At 35.6% G+C, this 23,938-nt stretch overlaps 2 protein-coding genes and 1 pseudogene across 2 annotated transcripts; all 3 read left to right on the forward strand.

Moving 5' to 3' along the window:
• The first annotated feature begins 417 nt into the window (after window positions 1-417).
• Window positions 418-1,543, forward strand: LOC125477527 (annotated as a pseudogene).
• Window positions 1,544-7,964: 6,421 nt separating this feature from the next.
• Window positions 7,965-9,653, forward strand: LOC103949931 (protein DOWNY MILDEW RESISTANCE 6-like). Its single transcript, XM_018648076.2, has 3 exons — window positions 7,965-8,487; window positions 8,781-9,108; window positions 9,288-9,653. Exons 1-3 carry the CDS (start codon window positions 8,318-8,320, stop codon window positions 9,363-9,365), a joined length of 576 nt encoding a protein of 191 aa, XP_018503592.2. The 5' UTR covers window positions 7,965-8,317; the 3' UTR covers window positions 9,366-9,653.
• Window positions 9,654-11,473: 1,820 nt separating this feature from the next.
• LOC103949819 (non-functional NADPH-dependent codeinone reductase 2) lies at window positions 11,474-13,670 on the forward strand. Its single transcript, XM_009360939.3, has 4 exons — window positions 11,474-11,909; window positions 12,404-12,641; window positions 12,749-12,928; window positions 13,278-13,670. Exons 1-4 carry the CDS (start codon window positions 11,584-11,586, stop codon window positions 13,506-13,508), a joined length of 975 nt encoding a protein of 324 aa, XP_009359214.1. The 5' UTR covers window positions 11,474-11,583; the 3' UTR covers window positions 13,509-13,670.
• Window positions 13,671-23,938: the final 10,268 nt, after the last annotated feature.

Raw genomic sequence — 23,938 nt, forward strand, 5'->3', positions numbered from 1 at the left:
AGTTGAGGTTCTACCATAAAACTAATTGAAAATATAAGAAGTAGCCCAACCAACTTACTTATAAGCTTATGAAGACTGGAGATCCCTCCTCTCATCAATGTAATATTCATTCTCAGCAAAAGAATGAGAGATAAGGGTAAGAGAGTAGACTTTCCTCAAGTTTAACTCACAAAAGAGACTAAGAGAATAGTTTAGAAATGTCTTTTGGAGAAAAATAAACGTAAGGTTTACAGTTTACTCTGGGGTATGGGAATCTAAGTGCCGACGTAAGCTGACCAACCAAATCAATTCTAGTTGGCTCCACCTACCCTGTCCCTTCACTTTGAAGACTCCTTGTCTATAAATAAAGGCCAGAGAGTACCATACGTAGGCTTGAGCACACTACTCCAACCCCATCTTCTAACTCCTCATCTCCTGTTACTATCTAGTCAAAGCAAAACCCTAGTAAGCATGGCCGGACCCTCGCCTGACCTGACCAAGGTCACCAACATCAAGTTACTCTGCAGCTACGGCGGTAAAATCCTCCCCCGTTACCCGACGGCAAGCTCCGTTACCTCGGCGGGGAAACCCGTGTCCTTGCCGTTCCCCGCTCTATTTCCTTTTCCGGTCAGTTTGTATATAAATTCCCCCATTTTTTTGTAGTCTTTTGTTTGGAGGATGTTTTATTGAATTTAGCTGCGTGGTTGTGTAACAGAACTGTCGTCAAAGCTGACTGAGTTGTGTGGGCCATCCGTGACGGCCGTCAGTCTGCGCTGTCAACTGCCCACCGAGGATCTCGACGCCCTCGTATCCATCAAGTCCGATGAGGATCTCGTTAATCTCATTGAGGAATACGACAGAGCAGCCTCTTCCGCTAATCTGAAAATCAGAGCCTTCCTCTCACTCATCCCCGCAGGCAGGACACCCAAAAGCGTTTCATCCCCTTCTTCCTCCTCGGCCTCTGCCGCCTCCACGACTTCGTCCTCCAGCAGCTCCTCGTCATCAAATAACTACTTCGGCGCTGCTTCCGGTTCCACCCCAAGATTCCCCTTGCCGTCTTCCTCCCCAGTTGATCGTTGCCTTCGTCAAATGCCGCTGCAGCCTTCCCCGTCGACGGTGCCGTTTCAGAGATCCCCCTCCAAGGTTCCTCACTGTGCTAATATTTACCATGCTTGTCACGGCCACAGAAACAACAACCCTACTGGTACTACCGGTAGTCGTCTCTACCTGGTTCACAACGGCAATCACTGGCAATAACGTGGCAAAGCAATCACTGGCAATAACATCGTTTGCCACGGTCGGAGTTCCGGACTACAAAATTACAAATATGCCACGGCCTATTAAAACAAGTTAATACTACAAACCCTACAATTAAAAAAGAAAAACACACAAAAAATATCAGTTATATAGTATATCTGATCAGTTATGTAATGGAAAATATGGAGCTGTAATCGTTCATCAGATGGATTGCTATTGAATATCCGTGGTGATTAATGACTTTCAGTCCTAATTCGTTTTTTCAATGTGCATACATATAAAGACATGGTGAGTGCTTTTTTAGCAATCCTTCCCTTTCTCTCTCAGTATTCCCTCTTCTCTTTTTTTTTTTTTTTTTTTTTTTTTTTTTTGTCGTCTCTCAAGAGACTGATCAGCGCATGTAGGCTGTTGGATTTTGATTCAACGGTTATAATTATTATAACTTTTAAATGAACCCCTATTTGTAGCCGTTGAATTAAAATTTAACGATCCAAGTACGCTGTTCAGAAGGCTCTTGAGGTTTTGCTCAGGAGAGGATTCAATTCCTCTGTCTATAGCCATTGTTTCTGCACTAGGGCAGTAGAGCTTTTTCCATGTCTGTTCTCTGTTAGCGTCCCGTTAAACGCCGCTGGGCGTTGTGCGTAGCACTGTCAGTAAGCGCATAACATCTGTTAGGTTTCTGTCAGATTCCCTGTACTGAGTGAGACGTGGCATTTGGTGTGTGATTAGAGTGTCCGCTGTGTTTGTTATGTGTCACTCTGTTATGCGTTATGCTTTTACGTGGGACAAACAAACCTCATCCCAATCGATCTGACATTCAGACTCATGTCTCTTCGTTCGACGTAAATTCCACTTCTTTTTTACCTCTTATTTTTTTCCTTTTTCCAAGAGTATCTTATTAATCGAGTGTATTTAATCAATATTGTTAACTTTGTGGACGTACCTCAGGTTTGTGAAGAGAGTAAAATGAAACAAGCAGGATGATGATCTGGAAGGCCGCAGAGAGAGATCAACTTCTGAGAGTATATATAGAACTGATGAGCTAGCGGCATGTAAGTACCATTAATTCATTATTCATGAATTAATTGTGTTAGTTTAGGTTTAGGGCAATTGCATTTGCAGAAGTGAAGGTATTAGCTTTTGGTTGTGTTTTAGTTTAGGTTTAGGGCAGTTGCATTTGCAGAAGTGAATGTATTAGCTTTTGGTTATTTATCTTCGGACTTCAATCCTTTATGCACTAAATAGATTTTCTCGAAAATTTTTATGGTATTCCGCCTGGGATCTTCTCATATATGCATGATCATTAAGAAACACATCGGCTAGCTTCAACAATGACCAATGAGATATGTACACGCCGTCTTTTATTTTTATTTATTTTTGTTGCATTCGTGGGTTTCTAACCACCCCTAACCTATCCACCACCTTATTTACACTCACCACTAAACTAACTTCGGTAACGCATTTGAAAGATGAGTAATGTGAGACCCTCTTGGTGACACTTTCTTTTACGTGTAAGGTCTTACGTTACAATATTTAGACTATTATGATATTTAGACACAACAATTAACAAGTGTTAGAAAATTAGTTATTTATTTTAGGGTTTTCATCACAAATGGTATCTGAAATTGGCTTTCACCATCAAGATGGTCCCTGAAATTAAAAATCATTTAATGTAATCCTTAAAAATAAGTGTCGCAAATCAATGTGATCCTTCCGTACGTCATCACAATTCTGTTAAAAATTATGTTAAAGTGGTGATGTGACTCATAAATGGGTTCCACAAGATTTACCTGTTTTTATCACAAATGGTCTCTGAAATTGATCACTTACACCATCAATATGGTCCTTGAAATTGAAAATCAATCAATGCAATCCTTGAAAATAAGTGTCACAAATCAATATGATCATTCGGCCACAATTTTGTAAAAAAATTTGTTATTTGCTGATATGGGTTTAATAATTAATTAAAAGTGTTGTCTAAATACCATTTTGCACAATGAATATTTTTTTTCTTATAGTAGGGCCTACTCCGAAGAGAGATCCCTTCCATAAATTCTCAAAGGCACAAGGCTTAACCAAGGCCTAAGAGGGGGTGTGGAAATAGTTTTCAACTAACAATGGACACTCCTCAGTTATAACCTCATTATCTCAAGGCAGACCTCGTCGTTCTTTGCATTACTAGACCACCAGGTAAGCGCCAAACAAGCTCTCCCAGATTATGGTGAGGAAGTTGATCGCCTAAATGTTAACAGTGATCTCCCAGAAGTTGTTACCAATGGGCCAAGTCGTCACCAAAGGTGATCTCGATCTAGGTTCAATTCGGCGAAGGGTGTCGAAGTGTGTAAAGATGGGTGTATTGAGATGTTTTTATAGAGAATAGACAACGAATGAGGTATATAAATGTGGACTGGGATCGGAGGTGATTGCAGGACTAGGTTTTTGGGTTGACAAATTTTTTATTAATTATTAAATTATTTAAGTCTATTTGTAATTTTTTTTTTTAAATTTAATTAGACTTGTGTGACCCATTTATGTGTCACATCAGCACATAACAGAATTTTTGATAGAATTGTGACGGAAGGATTACATTGATTTGAGACATTTACTTGAGGGACTACATAGATCAATTTTCAATTTCAGGGACCATTTTGATGTTGCGGGTCAATTTCAGGGACTATTTTGATGTTGTGAGTCAATTTTAAGGACCATTTGTGAGAAAAAATGACTTATGGGGGCCCATTTATGTGTCACATCAACACTTAACAGATTTTTTTACAGAATTGTGACGAAATGACCACATTGATTTGCAACACCTATTTTCAGGGACTAAATTGATTGATTTTCAATTTCAGAGACCATCTTGATGGTGAGAGTCAATTTCAGGGACCATTCGTGATAAAAACCCTTTATTTTATTATTTGGGTTTGGGCCTAGCTTATTTGGATTAGGGTTTCTTAAGTTTTGTTCTCTATAAATATAGCTTGTAGTTTAGTACGAGAATTAAGTCAGTCAAGTCATAGCGATCAGTTTGTTGTTGTCTCGTCAATCTCATTTATTTGTTTTCCGTTTAATAAAACAATGTTCACAATTTATCTTGCGTTTATTCGTTCATTATGAGTATTCTAATTTTCAACTTGTAGGTCCTACGATTGTAAGTAAGACCTACATGTATAAGAAAATGTTAGCAATTATGTATGCCCGGTTTGTGTTTTAAATAGCATTACCCAGGTAAGACCTATTTTTATCAAAATCTATCAACAAGTGTTTTAGTTTTGTGGGTATTATTGATTAAAGTACTACTCTTGCTACGATCTTACCTGCCCAGATTTTTAGAACTTAAAATCAGGATATTTACACTCTCACTTCTTGGCTTCCTTCGTCTTCGTCGGCATTTCTAGTTTCGGACATCAATATGCTTTGACATTTAACCTTTACGAAAAATGTTTTATGATGGTTACACATATGGTCCATACATGCATGATCGTCATGACAAAAAAATTTCTTGACCAGATTCGATCTATGGCTTGCTGCGATCGGATGGTAGGGATGGGAAGGCATTTTTAACCCTTTCGAAAAATGGAGTTTTATGATGGTTATAACGTAGTCCATACATGCATGATCGCCATGACAAAAATAAGTTCTTGGCCAGATTCGATCGGTGGCTTGCTGCGATTGGATGCTAGGGATGGGAAGGCAGTAGGAGTACTGGAGAATTTAAGAGGTCAGAGGAACCATGCATGGCGATTTCAAATCAAATCAAATCAAATAAACATATGTGATTCCAACATCCAATAGCGATAATTTGGAAGCATCGGGGGATCATATATTATTTTCATTTAGGTATCGAATCACAACTGGACAATGAACTTATCTATATATTAATACCTATTGAAAGTGGAATAAAATGGGACTGAACCATAAAAATACATATTTGTTCCATACATGCCAGCTGGTGATTGTAACCTAGCTACACTGGTTCATGAAGCTGCACGTAATTAGTTTAAATCCAGTATTTTTAAACTATATAATACAAGAAAAAGGATGACAGCTGATGGAGATGGAGACATTCTCTTTGAAAAGGGAAAATAAAAAAATATTGATTAAGAAGGCCCTCCATAATTCACTCCACTCACGTAGCGTTCAGGGGATGAGATTCCCCCTCCCCTCTCACAAAAAAACATACAAAAATATTATGAAGTTCCATTAATTCTATACTAGGAGAATTTTGAGATATAAGATTTGAGATGTGAGCATTGCATGTTATTGTGGAGAAATTTTTTATTGTGATCAGAACACGGATAATACATCATTTGTTTTTATATAAGTAGTGAAAAAATTTGTGTTTTAAGTTATTAATTTTACAACACACATATCTCACTATTTATATACTGGCACGTGATGTACCACTATGTGTTCTGGTCACAGTGAAAAATCTCTCGTTATCTTGAATATCTTGTGGATAAATTAATCAATATAATAAGAGATAATTAAAGTGGTTTAAGGGTTTGATCATCCTCCACCCCTGCCCCCACCACGTATGGTTCTGGGATATGTCCTTGTTAAAAAATAGAAATGTGGCACTAGAGAGTAGAGATCATCAATATTGAATTTTTTTTTTTTTTGAATAAACGATATTACCTACATAAGAGAGAGAGAGTAGACTTAACCTCACAATGAGCTAAAATAATGTGGTTATTATTTGTCTTTGTCGTGAATCAAACCTAAAACATCTTACTTACAAATAAAGAGAAATACCACCAACCAAATTATAATACTAGATAACTATTGAATCAACTTTTGACAAAGAGAAAAATTACGTTTTTAGGTGGGTGCGGAGTAATGTATTGTGTTGGATCCCACGTATAGGCCACGGGAGGACAACACCTGCGAGCTGTGGTTGTTCCGTGTTTCGGATTCTGCATTTTGAAATGTATGTAATTGTAATGTCTCCTGTATAAAAAAAATAAAAAAAATAAAAATTTAGCTAAAATGATTTTTAAGATTGACATAATTTTTTATTTTGGTTTCATTTGAAATCGATAGAAATCTTGAGTTTGTAATTATCAATCATTTTAGTCATTTTATAAAAAATCTCCATTAACTAAGAATAAAATGACAAATATACTCTCAATTTTTATCAAATTATTTTGTCACATTGTTTATTAAATTGAGGATATTTTTATCATTTTGGTCTTTATTTACATAATTTTTCACGGAACGACCAAAATGATTGATAGTGAACAAACTCATGAATCACTTCTATCGATTTCAAATAGTAAAGATCAAAGTGAGGAGTTATGTCAATTCCAAATACCATTTTGGATAAAAAGCCTAACAAAAAACAAAGGTAATTCTCCTTTTACTACTCTAAAGTGAGGAGTAATGTAAATGCTTTTGTGCTTGGAATAAGCAGGAAATTACTGAGATAGAATATGTTGAAGCCAACGATGAACTTGAAGAGGAAAATGATATTGAAGATTCTGGTAGAGCCAAATTCTAGTACCTTACAGAATAGAAATGGATGCATGCATAGCCTGCGCTAAGTTTGCATAAGTCCACTGTTCATAATTTACGTGCTACTCAGTTGTGAGATAAAAAAAAGAAGGTTTATGAAGCAAGGCTATAACTCTAGTATAAAATCTTGGAGAAAAAGTGTGTATTTGTGTGTGTCTGTATCAAATGCACTCAATAGAGGAACTAATATGCAGTTGAAACGGATGAAAAGGCCGAAGTTGCTGCTCACAAGAGAGAGCGAGTGGAATCTGTTACTGCTTCTAGGAAGTTTGAGGAAGATGAACTTGCAGCTTCCAAATCACAGAAGAAGCCAGGGTGCTTGCTGAGGTAATTAGATTCTTCCAGTGTAATTACGTTGTTAATTATGCTCTAATTTTGTTTTGATTGCATTGGTAAGTATCTATAATTGGAGATCCACCAATATGTCGTATGTAACTTTACGTTCCAATCTGAATCTATTCCTTTAAATGTCAGGTGGAGTATGAAGGTGGTGGTGTTAGGCAAAAGGTAGTACAATGACAGCTTCTGCTCATTTCATTACTAAAAAGACGGTTGGAAAGATCCACTTCTTGTGAGGTTGTTGGCCGCCGATTTCTTCAAAAATCTTGCGGCGCAAGGAAGAAACTTGCTAAAAGGAGACCAAATTTCAGAAGATTTTGATAGCTGAGTGTTTTTATTACTGTAGAAAGACAATTGATGCTTTGATTATTTCAAAAACAAGGTTACTTACCTGCCCATTGTTATGGTTTTAGTTGTTGACAAAACTATAAATTATGGCACACAATGTCATACACCAGAGCATAATAGAATTTTTTGAAAATTGTAGCTCCAATTATTCTTTCCTTGAAGTTGACTATGCCAACTAACTAAAATAACACGTTGCATATGTAAAGTAAGAGAATGACTTCCATGGCACAAGTAGATGCTACCAATAACAAATTATGTATAAATTTTCTTCATGTGTTGTAACTTTGGTACAAGATGTTAATGATGCTAACGATGGTCGTTTATTCATGTTTCTCTCGTGAATTGGATCAGTTACTCGAGGCAGTATGCACATCCACTTGCACTGACTTCAATCCCTTACCTATGAGTTAGTTCGGTTGGCTGCGTGCGCATGAGACACAACTACCCCAATGCTCAACTACCCACGACCGTGTCCTTGTCGGTACAACAGTTCCATTTAGATCACCTCATCAAACTCAAACAATCTTCTTCCTCAAAAGATGGCATCCTTCCAAATGGCAAAAGACACCACTCCTCTATCCCTCTCTCCAAACTTCATTCTCTCAGAGAATCACAGGCCACACCTCTCAAATGTTTCAGCTCTGGAATCAATCCCCACCATTGATTTGAACGACCAAGGCAGCAGCAATAACTGCGATGGACCATCCCCATTGGTTCAGAAGATCTCACGAGCTTGTGCGGAGTATGGATTTTTCCAGATCATCAACCATGGAGTACCCGAGGAAATGATGACTGCCATGGTCCAGAGGTTCAGAAGATCTCACGAGCTTGTGAGGAGTATGGATTTTTCCAGATCATCAACCATGGAGTACCTGAGGAAATGATAACTGCCATGGTCCAGTTCTTCAAATTGCCTCCTGAAGAAAGGGCAAAATACTTCACCACAGATCACTCCAAGCAAGTAAAGCTTTTCAATTACTACCTCAAAGTTGAAGAGCAAGAGCAAAATGTCACTATGTGGAGTGAAACCTTCCCAAGCAAGAGCAAAAGGTCACTATGTGGAGTGAAATTCACTCTTCTCACATCTTTGGCATCCTCTCAATTCCTTGCCTGAAAATCCTCCCCAATACCGGTACCAGCACAATATGAACAATATATTCTACCTTAAACTAATATAAACTAGGGGAAAGGGAGAACTAAGATGTCAATAAATGAGCACTAAACCATAATTCATACACATTTTATAGTCCTTTCAGTGCCATCGAGTTCTATTTTTAATTAAAAGTTTGTAACTTTATTCTAATTCTGCGTATTAATTTCCCTTTTGTTTATGGTTTTGTTAGTGAGGTTTTTGCTGAATATGCAAAGGAGATTGGCAGATTGATGAAAATGCTCTTGGGATTGCTATCCCAGGGACTTGGACTAGAAAAGGACTGCTTACAAAAGAAGCTGGGTGATAATCCTACTCTGATAGCACGGGGAAACTACTATCCACCATGTCCAGACCCTGAGGTCACGCTTGGACTAGCTATCCGTACTGATCTCAATGCACTCACAGTACTCAGGCAGACAGAGGGAGTAACTGGCCTTCAAGTGATCAAAGATGGGAAATGGGTTGCTGTCGATTCTCTCCCCAGTGCCTTTGTTATCAATCTTGGTGACCAAATTCAGGTGCTGTCATAAAACCGGTTACAAATTTTTATAAACAAAAACGGCGATACTAAACAGAAAATAAATGGATAATTAACCGTGATTTATATGTGATTTATACTCTATTTGTATTTATTTCACAGTTGCTTTATGGGTTATATTCATATTTAAATTGAATTATCTCTCCTTTTTTTATGTAGGTTTTGAGTAATGGAAGGTATAAGAAAGTGCACGACAGGGCAGTGACCCAACAGGGACACTGTGATTGGTGCAATTGAGGATTCGATTGATGAGCAACACCCTACATTGTATCGGAGCTACAAGTATGCAGAGTTTTAAGAGTTCTACAGGCAAGAAGGAACAAGAAAGTTTGTCAAGGAAGATTTTGAGTTGCGGAATTGAAAAATTACCTTGACTTATATGATTGGCTATGTTGTATTCCAAACATTATTGTCATCATCTAAAAATTTTCTCAGTGTTGTTATTTATTTTTTTTAAATCGCCACGACAGCCTACCTTTCAGGTTAGGAAAGATTCACAAAGGTATTTTAGCCTCTTCATGACTATTGTCGTGTGATTCACCAGCACTAAGGATTGAACCAAAAACGTGCCGTGTAAAATACTGGCATATAATTCATTTTAAACCACTGAGTCACCACATGATTAATAATAATAATAATAAAAATGTGAGCATCGATTTATAATAAGAGCTACTAGACCCACCCGCCTCATTGTCTTATTTTTCCACCCACGTTATAATCTCATCCACCTTAAAAAGTTAAAAAATTAAAATGCTATTTTCCCACCCACTATTGTTCCCAAAATAACCTTTAAATATACATACATATAAAATTATAAAACAGCATATAATTTTCATAATGCATCTCAAACGTGGTGTTTCAACTGGCTTTCGTGCCAGGTGTGGATGCAAATTTCTTCCTTCTTGTTCTTGGATGAAAATGCACCTGCAAAAACAATTAACACCTTAGGTCAAGGCTAAGAGCCTCATGTGCCCACAATGATTTTTTTTGGGGGGGAGGGGGGGGGGTGGGTGGTGGGCTTTGGTCGAAGAACCTCCGATGCCAAAGTTAGAATTTTGAGGGAAAAGTGTTTGGAAAATTTAGAAAATTTTGCAAGAGGATTCAACTTAGGTTTTTGGAGAAATGAAGTAGTATTTATAGGGGTGTGGCCGGCCCCCTTTGGAGAGGTGGGAACCGGCAACATGTAGTGGTTTTAGGCCATAATATCTTGCAATCAATTAGAAAATTAATTAATTAATTAGAAAATCAATTAATTAATTTTAGGTAATTAATCCTATTTTGAATGAATATTTGGAGGTTACCTTGTGGGGAGGATTTGAGGAGAATTGATGAAATAGGTTTTGAATAAACACCTATTTTGATCACTTTTGACCTTGATTGAGTGATGATTGTCCGCTGCTCGAGCGTAGGAGTTCCTGATATGCCTTAAGGGTAATCTTATTTTTTTCACCCAAAAATCCATGTGTTGCCTCCATATTTTTCTTGATTATTTTTTGCTCCACACCAGGGTGCTGTAGATTCATTTCAAGCGTTCTCAAACGTCAATGAAACGGAAAAAAAAATTAAAGGATTGTTTGATTTACTTAAAGATTTTCGTAGGTGAATTTTGTGTTTCTCAACCTATGTTGGCCAAATTCAAATAAGCAAAAAAAAAAAAAAAAAAAGAAGATATGTTGGCCAAATCCTTTTTTCTGATCTTGAAGTCACAGGTATGCTAATTCAATTCGAAAACACCAAGGTATCCAAATTTGAAAACAAGAAAACTTCGACAACGACGTATATACTATGCGGCAAATTCAAATGATCCATATACAAAATTATTCTTTTACTTCTTTAATGGAAACATAATTTTCTATCCTTTCTATAAAAGTTTCATCTTCTACTTCTTCAATGGAAAAGTCATCTTCTAAATCCATTGTATTTTTTTTTTTTTTTTTTTTTGGCTTTCTCTAAATGAAAGGAGATGGAAAGATGAGTTAGAGTTTAAGATAGACTAAAGTATGCAACCCAACCCTTTTTTTCAACGCAAAAGAGGATAATTAATGTTCTTATAAGTCATTTTACAAATGTACAAAATTGTAATTAAAAAATTTAATAAAAAGTGAATGAGAGGATAAGATATTTAGAGAGGATAAGATATTTGGAGAGAATAACATCACTATTTATAATATTAATATAAAGGAAAATTTTGAAATAGATTCAATTTTATAGACCATCTTTTAAAATAAATCTAATTTTTAATGACTTTAAACTTTTGAAATATATCTAATTTTTAATTATTTGAACCATATCAAAAGACCACTAATATAACCGATATGATGATAAGGTGGTTGAGAGTTACATACGATTGCAGACCGAAAAATACAAGAAACTTTTGCGGTTTAAAAGCAAACTTCACTTGGAACGAAAATTCCAAAAGGCAAACCTCAATTCACTACTCGAGTCTTGATCAAATATGGCAGCAGCAACCCAAATCCCGGAAGTGGTGCTCGGCTCCTCCGCCGGCCCCAAGAGCATGCCCGTCCTCGCCTTCGGCACAGCGGCCGACAACATACAGCCTGACGCGTTGAAAACGGCGGTGATTGAGGCCATCAAGCTAGGCTACAGGCATTTTGATACAGCTTCCATATATGGCTCCGAGCAGACTCTTGGTGACGCCATTAAAGAAGCTTTAGAACTTGGCCTTGTTGATTCCAGAGACAAACTCTTCATCACTTCAAAGCTGTGGAGTAATGATGCTCACCCTGATCTCGTCCTTCCAGCTCTCAAGAAATCACTTCAGTAAGTATTAGGTAGTTATTATGGAAAATTACTACTTACCCATATCTGACTATCTCAAGCTAATAGTTCAATCAAACTGCTTACGAGTGAAAGTTTTATATAGTTGGTTTGAAATAATGCCACCGTAGCATCTATGTGTGGGCAAATTATTGGGTCTCACAGTCGATTTAGGTCGACTGTTTAACCCACTTATAAAGAGGGGAACCTTGCATAAGGTTTGCACTTGGGACCAAGACCTCCATACATATAGACTAGATAATCTTGGATTTGTAGGATTATCCAATAGGAAGATGTCGCATATCAACAAATGGAGCCGGATTAACCAAAAGAAAAGGAATGCGTGTTTGGTTACAGTCAAATTACTGAGTGGTTGAACAGTCCCACTTAGTAATTTGACTGTCGGACATAAGAATTTCTTCTCAAAATATGACATTTATGAAATGGAGTTTATTTTGTATGGAATCTGGATGATTTGATTGTGTGATTATGTGCAGGAATCTTCAACTGGAGTACCTTGACTTGTATCTGATTCACTGGCCTATCAGTGCCAAGCCAGGAAAATTGGTGTACCCATTAGTTGACCTTATGCCCATGGACTTCAAAGGGGTGTGGGCAGCCATGGAAGAATCTCAAAGACTTGGCCTCACCAAATCCATTGGAGTTAGCAACTTCTCTAGCAAAAAGATTGAAACTTTACTCTCTTTTGCTTCCATTCCTCCCTCTGTAAATCAAGTATGTCCATTTTTCAACCTACAATATTGCTTAAATTTGTATCTAAAAGTTGTACTTTTTTCCCTTTTTCCAATCTCTAATTTGTTAGTGTGTGCGTGTGAATACAGGTCGAGATGAGTCCATTCTGGCAACAGAAGAAGCTGAGAGACTTCTGCAAGGCCAATGGTATAGTTGTGACTGCATTCTCTCCTTTGGGTGGAATTGGTTCCAGTTGGGGCACCAATCATGTTTTGGAAAGCAAAGTGCTTCAGGATATAGCAGAGGCTCGGGGAAAGACTATTGCTCAGGTTTTGTCACATTTCGTTTTTCTTGATGATATTTTTGTGTTGGGGTAGTGTGGCTTGATATTTTTTTAGATAAGACTACACACCAGTATAAGTTCATTGAGCCTAACCCAACTTAGTATTAGACTTGAGTGATTAAATTGGTGTCAATATCGGTGTTGGCCCTGTTGGGTAAGACTTAATGGTCGTTTTCACATAACAGTAATGAAATTTATGTAGTTCACACCAGAAAATATCTGATTGGGAATAATAAGCAGAAATAAACATGATTAATGATTTTTCAATCAAAATTAGAATTAGTACACACTAATCAATGGACTGAAACTTGGTGAGTTTGTGGTAAATTTGGCAGGTTTGCATTAGATGGGTATATCAGGTAGGGACAACTGTAGCTGTGAAGAGCTACAACAAGGAGAGGTTGAAGCAGAATCTGCATGTGTTTGACTGGGAGCTATCAGAAGATGATCTTGCCAAGATCAATCAAATCCCACAGAAGAAGATGATGCGTAGAGAAGAACTGGTTTCAGCTGATGGATCATCTCCGTACAACTCTGTTGAAGAATTATGGGATGGAGAGATTTAAGCCCTTCTTACCTTTTTGTGTTTGTGTGCATCAAATAAAGGCGCCAGCGTGTGGATGTGGCTAAGGACTGGTTTGGTATTGCTGTGTATTGAAAAAAAAGCTGCTTCTACTGTGCTGTGAGAATAAGCAGCTGTGAAATAAAGCAGCAAAGTGTTTGGTAAACTTTTTTGTAAAAGTGCTTTTGGAAAAAAAAAAAAAAAAAAAAAAAAGCAGTATTATAGTGTGTGGTAAACTTTTATGTAAAACAGATGTGAAAAAAAACCAGTTTTTCAAAGCTGGGTTTTGCAGCTTCTTGTTTTTGGTTTTTTTCACCCAAAACTATGAAAAAAAGCTGAAGCTGAATGTTTACCAAACACAAAAACAACTCCCAGCTTTTTTTTATACCAGTTTTTTTCAGAATCACCTTAGTACCAAATCAGGTCTAATTGTCCAACATCATAAGAAAACCGTATTGTTTCTGTTATTGCCAATTGATTTTAGAATGTTGAACTTCAAATTCCTTTAACGAGAATGATTTCCTATACCCTATTGCTTCCTTGGATTTAGAGAATGATATTTGATACGAGGAGGGGAGGCCCTCCACTTTTAATTCCTTTTTCTCTAGTATGTATGGACACCAAAACTTTTTACCGTTAAATACTGCGTGTTCCGCCAACACGCTTGCATATGCCAGAATATAATAGAAATTTCAAAATTTCCCCAAAATCAGCTCAGCAGCAACTGCAAGTCTGTAAAACCCAATCTGTTATTTCGAAGCCCACATGTCCAATATAGACTTGCCATTAGGCCTTTCGTTTTCTAGACCCAGTGGTCCAAAAGCTAACATTTCTATTGTTAAAAGAACTATTTTAATTTGGAATATGATATGTACATTCGCATTTTCTTTTCTTGCATACTTTTCCTTTCACTTTTTCTAGTCTTTTGATTAAGTCAAAACAAAATTAAAGAAGATAAAAAAGGAGGGAAATGTAGAAGGAGAAAATGAGAACATAAAAATTACAGCTCTTAAACTCGTTTGATAACCGTTTTATTTTGCATTTTCAATTTTTTTTTTCTTTTTCTTATGTAGATATAGAGAGAAAGTAGATGAAAATTGCATGAATCAATACCGTGGAGGGTTTGTGTTAATAGGGAGAGATGACCACAAAATGACATACAAAATTATAACAATACTAGAAAAGGAAATCTATTTAAATCTGTTTTATATTTTTACACTATTCATGTTTAAAAGAGAGGAGGCCACTCAGTAGTCATTACTATGGTCTGGTGGTATTTCTCTTCATTTGAAAATGAGAGGTATTAAATTCAAATTATGTAGACGGCATTGTGTGGCTTAGCCGAATTTTTCCTCTTTTTAGTGTAAAAATATTGATATACTAAAAAAAAAAAAAAAAAAAAGGAAACGGGACACAATAGGTGACCATATGTCTAATTTTTCTTCTTAATATAAAAATATCGATGTACTAAAAAAAAAAAATGACACAATAGGTGACCATATGGTTATTGATATACTAAAAAAAAAAACAAAAGGAAAACTAATGAAAATAGTTTGAAAACTTTGAGTTTTTAATGATAAGGACAAAATAAAAGGTAAAATGAATAATATCATAATTGACTTTTTAGTGTTAAAATGTGATTTTTCGTTAAAATAAACAGTACAAAATGTTTTTCGGTAAAATCCTAAAAAAAAAAAAGGAAAAAGGGCACAATAAGTGACTATGGTCTATTTCTTTTTATTTTTAATATTAAAATATCGATTTATTAAAAAAAAAAAAAAAAAAAAAAAAAAAAAAAGGAAAAGAAGAAGAAGAAGAAGAAGATAGAGGACACAACAGGTGACCACATGGTCCAATTCATCTTAGAACTTCTAAAAAAGTACCGCCTCTAGTACATAAAGGACGACAACTTGTAAGTATGCACGCAGTAAAGAGTTGCATCCACAATGCATACAGCATTATAGGCTGGGACTCAATAGAACCCCTAAACCCTAAGATCTCATGCATGCATGCATGCCTACATAGAACTGGTAATCATACTCATTACTAGGTCCGTCAAAAGCTAAAAGCGCCTTGTGCCTTGTGTTGCACGCCTGTCCTCTTCCCCTCCCGTCTAATTTGGAGTAAAAAAATAGTCAACGGATATTTGCTAACAATTTTTCTTACTTATCATGTAACTTATAAAAGATAAAAGTACATTTTGCGGTTAAATAAGATATGTCATGTTTTGTCATTTAATATTATAATATAGTGATATTTTTCTTTATTTATAAATTAGACTTCTTAGATTCGATTCTCGTCAAAAATAAATTTGAAACATATTATTGTTAGCTTGCTAAACTCACAACATTCCTCTTTAATGTAAATAATATCGTTTGTAAAACATAAAAATAAAAAGATTTGTCATGTCTTCTTCTCTTTCCTTTTGCACACTTCTATTAATTTAAATTTCTTAATTTCTTTTAATTATTCAATTTAAAGGCTAATCCTACATAAAATTGTGTAAGAAAAAAAAAGTTAAAAAAGAGTGAAAATTATTTCTCGTAAGTATATTAGCCATCCTCAACATGGTACACTTGACACTTCTCATGAGCCGCATGGTCAGGGTCGGCCCTAAGAATTTAGGGGCCCTGTGTAAGATTTAGATGGAGGCCCTTCTTCTTTTTTATACTGTATTTTCTTTGTTATTTTTTTCAATTTGTATCTATAAAATTTAAACACTACAAATTAGAGAACCAAATTATACGTATTATTTGAGTGGACAAGAGTGTTTCCTGTCTTGAAAGGTCTTCAGTTTGAAATATGTTGCATAGTTTTTTGTGTAAAACTTATCAACTTTTTAAGTTAATAAATTTGCAAAACTTAAAAATAGCAAAATAGTTTTTTTTTTTTTTGAAAAACCGGCTTCCATTAAAAACCGGGCCGAAGCCACAATACAACAGAAGCTCAACCAGAGCAAGCCACAAAGGCAACCACAATCATAAGCAAAGGAGGGGGATCAACACAGCTGACCCATACCAAAGGCACGGTCTCCCCCTCCCCGGCCAAAACAAAAATTAATGGGGGCATGGTAACCCATCCTTGTTAAGAACACGGACCAGCGAAGATGGAGGGAGGTTTACCCAATTTACACCGCACATCTCCAGATTACTTCTCGACGCCAATACATGCGCCGCCAAATTGGCCGATCTCGGAACCCAAGACCAGCGACAATCCTGAAAGGTCCCCCCAATACGCAAAATAGTTTCACAAGGACTCAAACCCATGCCATGTACAAAAAAGATTAAAGGCCTGCACCACTAGCGCTGGTACGGTAGTTATTATTATCTTACACATTTAAGTATATAATATGTATCTGCTTACATGTAAAGAAATTTTGGGGCCCTTCCAAATCGGGGTTCATGTGCGGTGGCACCTTTTGCACACCGTCAAGGCCGATTCTGTGCATGGCCGATGAGTCTCATAATTCCATAATTACTAAGGTGATAGTCATCTTTTTTTTTAAGAAAACTTCGACAGTATGAAAAAAAATTTATTGATATCAAAAAAAAAATATATCTAATCAGGAAAGATATAAAACCTAATACCTCATGGTACAAGAATAAAGAATTAAAAATACATGAAAAAGGAAAGGAACATAAACTTTATCCATTTAGAAACAAAAATAACAAAGATTGAATTAAAAAAGAGGGGAACATGAAACATAACTCCTCTAAAACCAAAACTAAGGGATTAAACCTGCACAACAAAATGAGCAACATCACAAGGTTAAGAAAAAACAAGAAATTGAAACAAACATGTATGCCAAGATGTATATTAAATTGAGAAGCAGAAGAAAAAAAAACTATATAGTCTGAAAATAAAACAGTAGGAACCGCTAACGGAAGGAAATCATATCCTACCAAAGTTGGTTTAGAATGTTAGCTAATTGTAATTAATTTAGTGAAAATCATCTTTTGGTACTAAAACAAAATTAAAAAATGAAGGAGAAGTCAACTACTGCAGGTGCGGGGCATGCAGCCGCCATATTAATACAGAACAATAGGGGCACGATGAGTACTCTACGTGTACCACCTCCTACCATGCTACATGCTCTGTATGAAAAGTTTGGCCTCTTTTTATCCAACAACCCCAGTTATTGGTAGCACGTGTATGGAAAGGCATGCATGATTATTCAATTTGTGCACACGTGGCGCGTGAATGCTGGTGATTTACAGGAGGCAATATCCTGACAGTAAATCTATAAGATAGCAACTTCTCACCGCAAGTCCGACATTGCATTTGCATCAATTTTTTCATCTCACACTTTTTTTTCTCCTGTGAATTCTTGTTCTTCAAGATAAAGTACAAGACAGACAGGGAAGTAATTCAATTTTAAGTACTTGATGCAGAACTGGAATTATTACATGAGTTGAAGATTCAAACAAACAAGTTACTCAATGAATTCAAAATTGCACATGCATTATTATTCGACTCCATCAAAGCTGCCTAAACATAGTAATTATCATTTAGGTGCGTCTCTTGATTGGTGTATGAGGACTCAGCGTAAAATTGAGCGAAATAACATTTTGGGATTCATACAATCAACCTCACTTAGTGAGATAAGATTTGATTGTCGTTGTAGGTGCTTCTTCTTATGGAGTCGGCTTGACAATTTTGTAGTGCTATTCAAATTTTGTCAATGAAATAAGAATATATGTTTATGTAAAACTTGTTTGGATGTGCTTTTAAAATGACAGAAAACGCTTTTGGTGAAAATATTTTGAAAAAAAATCCTTAGTAAAAATGCTAGTAAATCCTTAAAAAGTATTTAAAATGTTTCATGGAAGAAGCATATAACTGATGCTTCTTTTAGAAAGCACTTAACGTGCTTTTGGAACCCAAAACATTTTATCTAAAAACGTTTTCAATCATTTTAAAAGCATATTCAAATGAACCCATAGTCGGTTTAATCTTTTTCTTTTCTCTCGGACTTTGCTATATTTTTTTAACGTATAGATAAATTTTATATATTTTGAAAAAAAAATTGACTAAATTGATTATAAATTAAATATCATCAAAATTAAGTATCAATGACATGTAATATTAAGGACAAATCAATCACATATTGATAAAATATTTAAAAATAATTATTTTACCAACTGAGATTTTAAAATATGATCATTTTGATCAATTTTCATTATTTTAGTGGAGTCCTTGACCTATTTTTATGTAAATTATAGTAATGGTCTCTCAATTAAAAATCCATGATCATTGGTCTTGTAACTCATCAAAACATGCAGCTATAGTCATTTTCCTCAACTTCGTTAGACTTCCGTCAAAATGATTCATGCGCTATGCACGTGAAGCTGAATCAAGGGAAAATATAAGGAAAACCAAATGAGAAAAATTATAGCAATGGTCCCTCAACGTTAACCCAATCAGAGAAATAATCCCTCAACTTTAACTCAATTGGAGTAATGGTCCCTCAACTTTAATGCAATTGTAGCAATAGTCCCTCAACTTTAATCCAATTGTAGCAATGGTCCTTCCAACATGACTCATTTTGACGAAATTTTTACAAAATTGACGAAAATAACTATAGCTGCACATTAAAATGAGTTAAGAGATTAATGATCATAAATTTCTAGTTGAGAGACCATTGCTCCAATTAAGTTAAAATTGTGGGATCATTGATACAATTTTCTCTTGTGATTGTGCTTGCATTTATACTTCAGAAAATGCCATGAACTGAAGCTGACAATAATATAAGACGCAGGTGTGAGATCGACGTGGTATGATGGACCTTTAAAGAAGAAATAGTAGGACGCATGTGTGAGATGGACGTGGTACGATGGACTTTTTAGGAGGAAATTGTAGGATGCATGTGTGAGATCGACGTGGAATGATGGACCTTTAAAGAAGAAATAGTAGGATGCATGTGTGAGATGGACGTGGTACGATGGACTTTTTAGGAGGAAGTTGTAGGATGCATGTGTGAGATCGACGTGGAATGATGGACCTTTTAGGACGAAAAGCTAAAGGCCATATAAGTAGTCTATTTTTTGGGCAAAAAATTAAAAGTGTAAACACGAAAATCTTATGACAAATAAAATAAGAACAAATGTATAAAATAATTGTATTGTATTAATGTAAATGTAGGGTTACAATATCTGTTTATAATGTTTCCTCTGATTCAAACTTCGAAGATGTGTAGATGTGTCTTATTGATCTGAGGGTCGCAATGACTTGATCTCAAATGAACATGGCCGCAATAATTTGGCTTGTGGCGATGGAAGAACCGACAAGGGTAGTAGTTCTTGATGATTTTTCAAAGGTCTGTCAAAGAACGCAGAGAGCTTTTGGAATTCTTCTAAGTATTTAGGAATTTGGATGCTTGAGAGCTTCAGCGTCTAGGTGTGAATAGACGCTGTGAATGATTTTCTGGCCCTCTTCTTTTGTCTTGGAGTCTCGTATTTAGACCATCTTCAATCAAAGAATGCCAAAGGGCCATGTTTCTGCCAATAGCCCTGCAAGAAATTATTTTTAATGAACAGTGTCAGGTCATATTTCATATCATCTCCGACTGAATGGACCAAATGGCCATAGGCCAAAATATAGTAATTTGACAAAAAACTCATCTCCAACCGAATTAGCCCCCTTTATAATTTATTATTTTAATTGAATAAACTACCATATTAAAAGAAGATTTTCGGATATATTTTAATTGAGTGTCATTTGTTGCTAATAGAATGTGAATGATTGAAATAAAATGAGGTAAGATAGTATGGAATTGTGAAAAAGGATGTGAGAAATGGTGTAGATTTACTTAGATATTCATAGGAAAAAAATTTCGTCAAATTTTTTTTTTTCAATTTCCAACAATAACATGACGTCAGCTAGCCGTTGCTAATTGGCATCATGCTAATGCCAGGTAGCCGTTGGAATGATTTGGGCTTGGTGAAACGGGCTAGCCTTGTGGATGAGATATAGCTAGGTGGGGCCCACAAGTCATTTGGCCTAGCCTTCGGTTGAAAACGGTTTTCGAGTCAAAACGGGCTACATTTTGGTCTATAGCCCCTTGGATGGCCTTATAGGCTCTCCAAGCCTTGCCTATGGATGAATTTGGTTTGAATTATGAACTTGATTAATTGATGAAAGAACTTTGACTCGATTTGTGGACCGGTTCATGATTTAACTCTATTAATTAATATTTGATTAAATTAAATTAAAATCAAATAATTCATTTTCGCCAAGTGTTGACACGTATTCTTCTTAATGACTCGTCCGATTTTGATAAGTTATATCCATGTGTACAATTTGTGAGACATAGAGCAGATTCCACATATGTCCTAACATGTCAAAATTTTATTGTGTTGGTAAGTATTTATTTCATCAAAATTTTGATGTTTATAAAAAGTACACGTGTCATATTATGTAAACAATAATTTGAAGGAAATTACAGTGGAGCGATTAAATTAGGGGACAAAGGGATCAGATTAGGGGACAAATGGATCAGAATTAGTCTGTCAAAACTACTGTGAGTTTTCAGTCTCGCATTTAAATTACATCGGTCTTCATAAAAGGGTAAGTACTTGTTACTTTATCCCAAGAGAAATGTCAATTGCATTACTAGTTACTTTATCCCAAACAGAAAAGTTAATTGCATTACTACTTCCATCAATCTCAATTGGCCCAGCCGGCGACGAGTAACTAAATTCCTATAGGGTTGGTTTTATTGAAATTTGTTTCTATACTTAAGTTCGAATTTTTATTTATGTAATTTAAATATATAATTATAAATAGCCTTTGCACGCCTTTATTTTTTGGGAGGTCCATGCCTCATAGAAGCTGTCTACCTGAGATCATCTCTTGGGCTGTAGGTTGTGACACAATGTTAGGGATTCTAGCTCTTCTAAAGTGGTATCTCACTGATGGCTCCCCCTTCCTCGAAAGGGGTCTTCTTCGCCTTCCACCTAATCTGCACAGGAAAGACTCAAAGCCAATTCCAAGGAACATTGAAGCTGCATAGGATCTTTTTGTCTAGGTATACGTAGCTCGCATCTTCACAGACATGTCTATTTCCTCAAGCCTCTCTTCGAGACAGTGCTTATATATCATTAAACTTTTCATGCATCTCGAAACCTATTCAATAAGAAATTTCGCTACCTTAGGACCGTTATACTTTTTAATAGTTGTCTAAAATATTCTCTATCAATTGTCTAAAATATAATTTTTAACAAGTTATGTCTTTCAATTGTCTAATATAATTTTTTCAAGAATCAAGGGGGCATTTTCCTTCAGGTATCTTAAAATATTTTTTTGTCGTTACGTGGTTAAATTCCTTTGTTTTCAATTCCCTAAACGTCGTTAGTTTCTTTTATTTTCATTTTCCCTAGGAACATACATATAGAGTAGGTAACTCAAACAGGTAAAAAACAACAAGGAACAGGTTTTATTCGTCAGTTGCTTGCTGTCCCTATCAAATTTCTCTTCAAAACCCTCATCAGTTCCCTATTCTTTTCATTCCACGCGTGCCCTCCTTCTTCCTCTCCATCTTTCTATCTGACTAATTTGCAGTGACAGCTAACATCTGTACTGAATGTTCAAACCTTTTTGACATTCTGCAAAAGTGGTGGATCTCATTGGTTAATATGCTTGAAGAATATTGTAAAGAAAGTTTTAACGAAAAGTTCGCGATACTGTTTATTTTAACGAAAAATTATATTTTTACACTAAAAAGTCAAACATGGTACTATTCACTTTACTTTTTATTTTGTTCTTATCGTTAAAACTCAAAATTTTCCAGCTCTTTTCATTAGTTTTCTTTATTGTAAAATGCATGTAAACGATAAACCGTTTTTTCTGAATTTCCAAGTTGACACCGACTTACTCTAACCCCCTTTTTCTGTTTCTTTTTACTTAATATTAAGAGATAAGTGTTAATAACCTTCACACTTACATTTTTATTTTCCTTATGTCACGTGAACTCACTAGCACTCAAAAACTAAAATTTTGATTATACTATTGTTGAAGATATATAGTGACTGCCACATCATTTGACATGTCATCATAAGTGCCATATCAGCTATTGGAGTTGGTTAGTTTGTTAAAAGTTAGCTACACAGATGGCTTAGTTGATAAGCTACGTTTGCAGATTATATAAGCATGTATCGACTCATTTGTGTAATCATCTTTTCATCTCTCTACAAATAACAAAGCTTTCACTCATCCTTTCCTCTCTCTCTCTGTCTCTCTCTGCATTTCTTTGCATACATTCATCTGCGAATCCTTAGATGAATGTTATCAACTATATGTGGACAACGGAATTTTGGTGAAGTAGATGTTCACCAATACTTTAAAGTTTTGACATGTCGAGGCTCACGTGGCATGCACCATGTGTCTCACAAATCATACATAATGAATGTAACTCATCAAAATCAGACGAGTCATCAAGAATGACACGTGTCAATACTTGGCGGAAATGAATTATTTGATTTTAATTTAATTAAATAAAATGTTAATTGATGGAGTCAAATCACGAACCAGCCTACAAATTGATTTTTGATTCTTTCATCAATTAATCAAGCCCACAATCAGGGTCAAATCCATCCATAGTCAAGGCTTGAATAGTCTATAAATAGGAAGCTCTAAGACAAAGAAAATGGTCTAGAAAATCATTCACACCCAGATGTTGAAGCTTTGAAGATCTGAAGCTCTCAAGCACCCAAACCCCTCAAACACTCAAGAAGATTCGAAAAACTTCTGCATTCTTCGTCAAACCCGTGAAGAACCACCAAGCACCCCTATACGTGCTGGTTTCTCCATTGTCAAGAGCCAAAACCTTGCAACCCCGTTCATCCAAGATCAGGTCATCGCAACCCTTGGATCAACAACACTACATACTTTTTATTTTGGAGATCAAATCAGAAGATCAAGTTGTAAAGAAATTATAACCCTACATTTATATAAATACAAATATCATTTGTATGCGAGTTCTCTTGTTATTTGCTACAGGAAATTCATTTTTACACTATAATCTGACAATTTTTTTTCCTTTATTAATCTAAACTACTTATTAATAAAACCATATTTGTTAACCAAAAAGGGTGAAAAAAACTATGTAGTATTCTATCACAACAAAAAAATTATGGACAGTAATTTAATTTTATAAAACTAAATTTTACTATTTTTATGTAAATCACACATACATGTGATTTTAGGATATATCTATTTAAAAACTAAAAACTAAAAACTCTTTCCTCACTCCTACTCACACTCCCACGTTCTCTCTCTCCCCTTCTCCTTCCCACTTCAAAAACAAAAATAAAATATGTTCACACACACCAAAGTGTAGGCATATGTTAGTATAATTGAAGCTAGTTTATCAACTACAAAGTAATTAGATATTTAGTTTTTACATATTAATTAAATACACGTGACATTTTTTTTTAT

The sequence above is a fragment of a genome, unplaced genomic scaffold (assembly GCF_019419815.1).
Source record: "Pyrus x bretschneideri cultivar Hongxiangsu unplaced genomic scaffold, Pyrus_bretschneideri_v1 Contig22, whole genome shotgun sequence".
Taxonomy (NCBI): Eukaryota; Viridiplantae; Streptophyta; class Magnoliopsida; order Rosales; family Rosaceae; genus Pyrus; species Pyrus x bretschneideri.